The sequence below is a fragment of the Myotis brandtii genome, unplaced genomic scaffold (genome assembly GCF_000412655.1).
Source record: "Myotis brandtii unplaced genomic scaffold, ASM41265v1 scaffold1040, whole genome shotgun sequence".
In the NCBI taxonomy this organism is placed as follows: Eukaryota; Metazoa; Chordata; class Mammalia; order Chiroptera; family Vespertilionidae; genus Myotis; species Myotis brandtii.
In genome coordinates, this window is record NW_005353498.1 from 144665 (window position 1) to 153158 (window position 8494).

The 8494-nt window shown below is 50.0% G+C and overlaps 2 protein-coding genes across 2 annotated transcripts in view; both read left to right on the forward strand.

Annotated features, from left to right (window-relative positions):
• The window catches only part of FAM32A (family with sequence similarity 32, member A), a 5812-nt gene extending 255 nt beyond the window's left edge, over positions 1-5557 (forward strand). The window contains exons 2-4 of the mRNA XM_005856679.2: positions 11-152; positions 4095-4148; positions 4447-5557. Of these exons, the coding sequence (XP_005856741.1) occupies positions 11-152; positions 4095-4148; positions 4447-4515 (265 nt within the window). The 3' untranslated portion in view covers positions 4516-5557. The remainder of the gene's footprint in view (positions 1-10; positions 153-4094; positions 4149-4446) is intronic.
• A 2521-nt stretch (positions 5558-8078) lies between these two features.
• AP1M1 (adaptor-related protein complex 1, mu 1 subunit) overlaps positions 8079-8494 on the forward strand; it is a 27651-nt gene continuing 27235 nt past the window's right edge. The window contains exon 1 of the mRNA XM_005856680.2: positions 8079-8277. Within this exon, the coding sequence (XP_005856742.1) occupies positions 8236-8277 (42 nt within the window). The 5' untranslated portion in view covers positions 8079-8235. The remainder of the gene's footprint in view (positions 8278-8494) is intronic.

An 8494-nucleotide genomic window follows, 5' to 3' on the forward strand; every position in this document is an offset into this window, starting at 1 on the left:
CACCTTTCAGGAAGAAGAAAAAGAAGGACAAAGACAAGGCGAAACTCCTGGAAGCCATGGGAACGAGCAAGAAGAACGAGGAGGAGAAGCGGCGCGGCCTGGACAAGCGGACCCCGGCCCAGGCGGCCTTCGAGAAGATGCAGGAAAAGCGGGTGAGGCGGGTGGGCAGGCCGGGGATGCCCCGCTCCGTGGGCACGCGTCTCCCGGAGCCGATGCCTAGGACGGGCCGGGAGACTCGAAACCCGGACGCTTGAGGGATGGCGAGGGATGGCTTGGTTCCGGGGAGAAGATGCTGTGTGAGGGGAAGAGCCCACTGCCTGGGAAGCCCCTCGGGCTGAGTGCAGGCAGAAGGTAGAGCTGCAGGTGGCGTGGAAAGGAGAGTTTGAATCCCAGTGCCGTCTCTCATTTGTCCCGTGACACTGCGCCAGTAACTCGTCTTCTCCCCGTGCCTCGTTTTCCTAATCTGTAGGAGTCAGGATAGACCCCCTTTCTTAAGAAGGATGGGACCTTTGAAATGCAAGTATATTGCATTTGTCATTAGGTCTGGTATAAAGTCAGCGCTCATTGGTGTTAGCTGTTGATATTAAATGGTCATGCTCCCTGCTGTAAGTCACCACAGTCTGTTTCCATGACAACATTGTTGGCAGATTCAAATGTCTGTTGTTTATTTTAATGCAGCGGTTCTCAACCTGTGGGTCGCGACCCCTTTGGGGGTTGAACGACCCTTTCACAGGGGTCACCTAAGACCATCGGAAAACACATATATAATTACATATTGTTTTTGTGATTAATCACTATGCATTAATTATGTTCAATTTGTAACAATGAAAATACATCCTGCATATCAGATATTTTACATTACGATTCATAACAGTAGCAAAATTACAGTTATGAAGTAGCAACGAAAATAATTTTATGGTTGGGGGTCACCACAACATGAGGAACTGTATTAAAGGGTCGTGGCATTAGGAAGGTTGAGAACCACTGTTTTAATATTAAACACTTAATAAATGTGTGCAACGGGATAGGAGGGATCAGCCTTAAATAGATAAGCTTGGCCCTTATGCTGGGGGGAGGGGAAAAATAGGTCTAGGTCAGTGGTTCTCAACTGAGGGCCATTTTGCACACACTCACACACACACACACACACACACACACCCCGACTTACATCCCCAGGAAGTCAATTGGCAACATTTGGAGACATTTTTGTTCGTCATAATTCAGGCTGGGGCGCGCGTGCGCGCACACACATATACACACACACACACACCCGACTTACATCTCCAGGAAGTCAATTGGCAATATTTGGAGACATTTTTGTTCGTCATAATTCAGGCTGGGTGCTCCTGGCATCTAGTGGGGTGGAAGCCAGGGATGCTGCCGACATCCTACAGTCCTTGAGACAGGAAAGACTGATCTGGCCCAAAATGTCAGTAGTGCCCAGGCTGAGAAACTAACCGTGGTCTGGGTGATTTGGTCCAGTGACATTAGGGAAAAGTTTACTCTTTGCTCCTAGGCCTAATTCAGGCATTAAAAAAAAAAAGAGAGAGATGCACTGGCTTTGGCAAGACATACCCGAGTTCTACTCTGTCCCTACCGTTTGTTGGTGGTGTAACTCTGGACAATCTGGCTAATCCCCCACACCTCAGTTTCTTCATCTGTAAAGTGGGGTTGAAGTCCCTACCTCATTGGTTTGTGGTGAGAATTTTAAAAAATGAATGCACTTAAGTCCCTGCCTAAGGTTATAGTCAGAGGCAGGGCTGGGATGTTACTCCTAGAGCAGAGGTCGGGTAGGGAGAGGCTAATGTAACCTGCAAGGTCAGGCAGTAACAGTGGAAGGTATCGGGTTTGGGGTAGATTCTGAATGGAGAACAGGATCAACTGATGGATTGGCTGTGGGCTAGGAAAGGAGAATCAAGGATGACCAAGATTTTTGGCAGGAGAAGCAAGGTAATTGAAGGTCCTGGTTACTGAAATAGGAAGGATTGCAGGTAAAATAGGTTTCTAAAGATAGGTATTAAGACCTTGGTTTTAGAAAAGTCAAATTTGAGGTGACTGTTAGAAATCCAAGTGGAGAATTATTGTGAACAGTTTGACATCTGAATCTGCAGTTTGGGCAAGAGGTGGGCCCCAGATAGACGTTGGAAATTGAAGAGAGACAGTGTCTGAGAAGAGGTGTAAGGTCTGGCCTCTGGTGATTAGAGGGTGGCAGGGAAGAAATTGCAAAGGAGCATGGGAAGGAGGAATAACAGGAGAGTGTATTTGAGAGCTGAGCGGAGAAAGTGTTTCGACGAGGAGGAAGTGATCAGCTGTGTCTTATGCTGCCAAGAGGTCTTGTGGGGTGAGCACTGAGAGCCCTTAGTTGGCATTTAGAATGAGAGGGAAGAAAGACCGATTAAATATTGTATGTCAACTATAATGAAAAATAAGTTTAAAAAGAAAGGCGGATTAGAGTGGATCCAAGAGAAGGTGGGGAAAGGCAGAGGTGGAGATGAGGAATAGAAATGGCTCTTGGGAGATTTACTGTTAAGGGGAACAGAAAAATGGGCCTGTTGGCATTTAAACCCAGAAGTACTGTTGTCAGTTTTGTTTGACCCAGGAGAGAGAGAGGTGAGGTGGATGAGAGAGAAAGGAGGTGTGGGCAAAGCTAGGCATAGTTGGGCAATGCAGATTCCCTTGTGTTTGGTGGAAGGTGTTTGATTGGGAACAGGGAGCAAGAAGGCTGGACTGCTCCTGGCTCCTGGGTGCAGGGCCCTTGGGGTGGGCCCCTGCCTATTGGAAGGGGTCAGGGCTTGATATCTTCAGGCCCATCACCCGCTGTACACTCTGGTCCTTATTTTCTCTGTGTGAAATGGAGATGGTGACAGCTCCCAAGGCACCCTGTGAACTTGGTGCCTGGAGTTGGGAGAGAGAAGGCAGAGCCCCGCAAAGGGCCTGGCATTGGTGACAGCTGCTCAAGTCAGTTCGGCTTCTTGTGAGGACACATGGGTCTCACGTGGGCTCACAGCAGTAGGAAGAGAGGCAGGGATGGACAGGGCAGACAATTCAAAGGGAGAGTCATTCACTTGGGAGCTGACAAGGCAGAGGGAGATGACGCAGCAAATGAAAACAGGAGGGACAGGGAGCAACAGCCAGGTGGCAGCTGACAGTATTATCTCCTGGGTCTGTGGATCGACTGGGCTCATCTAGGTGGTTCTGCTGACCTTGCTTAGAGTTTGGTGCAGTCAGACGGCAGCTGGGGCTTTGCCGTCACATGTCCAGTGCCTCAGTGCTCCTTCCGTGGCCTCTCTCCCCACATGTCATTTCACCTGCCAGGTCCTTTCTTTCCAGTGAGGTCATCAGACTTCCTGTGGGATTGCTGGCTCCCAAGGGCACAAAGCAAACGATGTTGGGTCTTCTTATGGCTTCTGGCTGGTCCTGACACTACGTTCTGTTAAATAACCTGAGTCAGGGGGCCAGTCCAGAGTCAGTGTAGTCAGACAACTGCACAAGACCAGGAATACCAGGCAGCAGTTTCTGGATGCATGAGGAGGGGTGGGCCACCAATGTGAGTTGGCCACGGTCACCTCGCTAGTAAGTGTAGTGTCAGGTGCAGCCCCAGCTCTCTGGCTCTGCATCCCACACTCTTACCAGGTACCATTGGGTGTTGGGAATGAATGCTGAGCCAGGCCATGGTTGTGCTGGATACATAAGCTAGAATCACTCATGAAGGTAATGTGTATCTTGTAGCCCTGCTGGCACTGTGAACATTAGATGGATACTGTCACTCAGGCCCTTTGCTCATTTCTCATCCTTCCTCAAACCCCATCTGGGACTTTCTTTTTCTGAAAAAATGGGAATTCTGCCAATTGCCCAAGGAAGCACTTGTACAGCTCCCAGTAGTAGTCGTGCTAGTACATTTCCTGCCACTCATGACCTAAGTTTCTAGTGGGATGTGTTGTAGCCAGGTGTCCCTGTCAGACCAGCCTGAGTGGATTTGAGGGACCTGAGACCTCCAGCTGTTGTAGGTGTGAGAGCCAGGCCAGCTGGGGCTCCAATCTTCCATCCTGTGCTAGCCTGTGCTATGTCTCACCTGCATTCTCTCCTCTCTTCAGCAAATGGAAAGGATCCTGAAGAAAGCCTCCAAAACCCACAAGCAAAGAGTGGAGGTAAGTCATGTGTCCACTGGGGGAGGCTGAGTCCTGTAGGTCCCAATGGGGCCCAGAGGCTTGGAGCCAGGCAGAGGAGTCACTGGAGTGTCAGTGGGGGGCGGGTTTACCCAACCTCCCTGGGGTCATTGAAGGGAGAGGCCAGGGTTCCAGTGGCTATAAAGCCTGGCAGGCTGGCTTTAAGAGCAGGGGGCTCACTGAGGGGAGACAGGATAAAGTGGGGGTGGATGGTGGCATGTGTCCCTAGTAACCCTGCTGGGTGCTGTGATGACATGGGCTTTTTCCTCCACTTCCCCAGGACTTCAACAGACACCTGGATACGCTCACAGAGCACTATGACATTCCCAAAGTCAGCTGGACGAAGTAGCCTTCCCACCCAGAGTATGGGTGCACCGAGGGGAACAGCAGGCCAGGTTGGGGTTATGTGTGGTGCCTGTGGTATTTTCTAGAAACACTCTACACACACCCTGCGTCTTCTGCTGAGACAGTGCTTTTCAAAGCAGTGTGCCCTCATTCTGGAACTTGATTAAAGTAAGACTATCCTTTTACTCTAGTTTCTCAATAGCACATTGAAGATGAAGCTTTTTAGTTCGGACTGGAAATTATTGAGAGTTTATTCAGAGGTTAAGTGGAAGTGTTTTTACACCCAAGTTGCATCTAATTCATGTTGACAGTCCACCAGCTGTCTCTGCCTGGAGGAAACTGCCCCCAGAGGAGAAGAAGCTGCAAGTGCAGACCCTCATGGGGCCCTGCATGTGCTGCCCTTCCATGTTCCCTCTAGCTGGGGCTTATGCAGTTCCATCCAGGGCCTGGGGAGGCCATTCGCCTGTGGCCTTCAGACTGCCTCAGCCCAGCTGGCCAGGGAGAATAACTACCCAAGGCAAGGATGGAATGAACGCCTTGCCTCTTTCTGAGCTGAGCTAGTGGCTGGCATGCAGCCTGTTCCCCCAATATCCCTATTCCAGACATGTCAGGTGGGTGTTGCCATGGTAGACATTGCCAGTCAAGTACCACGTTCTTTGTAATGGAACCCAGACACTGCCTCCTGCCTCACTACCTTCACCGCTGAGCTCCAGGCACAGTGTTGGTTCAGAGTTGGCACATTCATGGAACCTGTTTGGCATTCCCAGCCTAAGGATGCCTCAGGGTAATGGGACCAGGGCAGTGACCCACACAGACAGACATGGGTGCTGTCCCAGGTTCCAGTGCTGCAGAGCCAGTGTCTTTGAGGGCCTGATGTTCCCCCCCCACCCCCCACATCAGGATCGGACTGCATATGCTACTGGAAGAATATGGTCTCTATTGACATACATCTGAAAAAAACAACAAATTCAGAAGAAAAAAATCTAAGTGTTGGGTTTGGGGCTGTCATATGTGAACTGCAGAATAAAGCAAAACCAGTTATTAAATATAAGCCTGAGTGTTTTAATTATAAGTTGTTTATCACTACAAACTCTGTCTTGGATTTATTGCACACACAGGATGTGTGCTGCCAAAATATTTGCCCTCAATTTGGATAAAATTAGATGATGTGTTCTCACCTGTGGCTCATACCCACCAAAAAGAAGTGATGGTCATTACCACTGGCTCCATTGGGCAGCCTCCCATATTACCTGTTGGAAAGGCACTTGCAGATATTTTTTTATCCACGAGCCAGTGGTTGGAGTCTGAGCATGTTGTGCTGTGAAAAGTCAGAATGTGGAAGATAAACATTCCAATTCTCCCTGCTCCGAAAATGAGTGGCTTAAGATTTTAAGGATTTCTCCCGATTTGTTGATAGGTTGAGCTCAGCTGGGTGGTTCTTCTGCTCCATGTGGTATAGTTTAGTTCCATTGTATAACTGTGTTGACTTGGCCTGGAGCCAGAAAGTCCAAGGTGGCATCTTGTCCTCGAGATTTCTCTCCATGTAGGCTATTTCATTGGACAACAAAAGTCATGTCACCCAATTTGGGAGGGAACTACTCAAAGGCCTGAACACCAGGAGACATGGTTTATTGGTGGCCATCACTTACAGTTTTTAACAGTGGCTCTCAAATTCTGCTGAAGGTTAAACATTAAAAACCACTGATACTTCCTGGGATGGAGCGCTGTCAGATTTTCCAGAGCTCCCCAAGTGACCCTAACATACAGCAAATTTTGAGAAACCCTGATTTACCACAATATTTTTTTTTAAATATATTTTTAGTGATTTCAGAGGAAGGGAGAGGGGGAGAGAGAAAGATAGCTGCCTCCTGCACGTTCCCTACTGGGGTTGAGCCCACAACCCGGGCATGTGCCCTTGACCAGAATCGAACCTAGGACCTTTCAGTCTGCAGGCCAACGCTCTATCCACTGAGCCAAACCTGCTAGGGTCCACAATATTTTTTTTTTTCCAGAGATGTTGCAGAGGTGAAATCTGGATTATATATTCAAATATAAATGCCAAAGATGAAATTAAGATGAGTCAAATTCCTCCACATAAGGAGAAAAAGTTACAAGTAATTTATGTGAAGAATGTTTCTTATAAGAAAACTAGAGGCCCGGTGAACAAAATTTGTGCACTCGGGAGGGGGGGCATGGGGGTCCCTCAGCCCAGCCTGTGCCCTCCAGCCTGGGAGCCCTTGGGGGATGTCCAACTAATGGCTTAGGCCTGCTTCCCGTGGGCATCCTTAGCGCTGCTGCAGAGGTGGGAGAGGCTCCCCCAACCACTGCTGCGCTCACCAGCCACAAGCCCAGCTTCTGGCCCACTGACCACCAGGGGGCAACTCCTGGGTTGAGCGTCTGCCCCCTGGTGGTCAGTGCCTGTTATAGCGACCGGTCATTCAGCAGTTTGGTTGATTTACATATTAGCCTTTTATTATATAGGATGGGCTGCTTTGTGCAATAATGCTTCCTGACCAGGATTTACTTAGCAGTGCTCTAATATTCCAATGTTCTCTGGATTTTCCTGCATTTACATCTCTATCCTTAGCAGAGGATATATTGCAAAAGCCATCTTTCAAGACCCAGATGGAGATGGGAGGAGCGATCAAAAGTGAGAGGCAGGCACCCTGATTGGGTGTTCAGTTGGTTGGATTGTTGACCCGTGACCAAAAGGTGGGCTTGAGTCCCAGCTAGGGCACATACCAAGGTTGCAGGTTGGATCCCTAGGTCAGGGCACCTACGGGGGGCAACCGATCAATGTTTCTCACATCAATGTGTCTCTCTCCCTTCCTCTCTAAAAAATCAGTAAAAACATATCCTCAGGTGAGGATTAAAAAAAACGAGAGGCAGGCAGTGCAAGTAAATGGTTCTGATACTGCAGGATTGGGATCCCCAAGGCATTATGATGGTCCGTTGGCACAGAATGCAGGCATTTTTCCACAGCCCAAATGTTCATAAAAGCAAATGAGATACAATTCAGTTGACTAATCAGGGGTCACAATTTGCATTACCCATCAGTGGCCACTAACTATGGAAATAAAAACGTGCTGTTCGCCCAGGTGCAATGGGGCGTGGTTTTCAGATCATTCCAGGCAATAAACAGACATGCTTGTTCACTGACTAATGCTGACACTAACAGGTGTCAGGTAGTGACTGTTGGTTAGGCTTGATTGCTATTCAGGGTTTGTTTGCCCTCTTTCCAAGTAACCACCACCTCCCCATTAAAGCGTATTACAATTGATGACTGCATATTTATTTGTTTCCTAGACTCCCCCACCAGAATAGGGGTTCCATAGGGCTGGGCCCCAGGTGGATCTATCAGGGGGATCTCTCACCTAACAGCCCACAGGATGGAGATTCCCGTGGCCAAGTCTTCCACAGCAGCTAGACGTGTGCCTGCAAAGTAGGCTCCGCCCGGCCCCGCCCTTCTAGGTGTTACTTCCGGGACGCTTTAGGTGGGAGCGTGAAAAAAGGTCTCCTCGGGCGTACTGCGCCTGCACATTCTGCGCTCTGCGCCTGTGCGTTCCTGTCAGCTCCGCCCCCTACCGGACATAACGGTCCGCGCGCGGCTCCCTGGACCGGAAGTGAGTCGAACCGCCGCAGGGTGTGCCTGGCTCTACTCAAAGCCGGCAGTTCTTGCCCTCGCCGCCGCCCTCGGCCACAGCCGAGGCTTCCCGCAACCGCCATGTCCGCCAGTGCCGTCTACGTGTTGGACTTGAAGGGCAAGGTACTGAGGGCTCCCCACCCTCCCTGTTGCCAAGCAACCGGCGAGTTCCTCGCCCCTGGGGACTTACCCTGTTAAGGGTTATCGGCCAGTGGGACCCACCCTGGCCCTAAGCAAAGAAACCAATAGGTCTCACCCTGTTGCTAAGTAACCCATCTGCCCGACGCTGCTTCCCCTGTGGGCGGGGGCCCAGGCCTCTGTGCGGGCCGCGGGGAGGGTG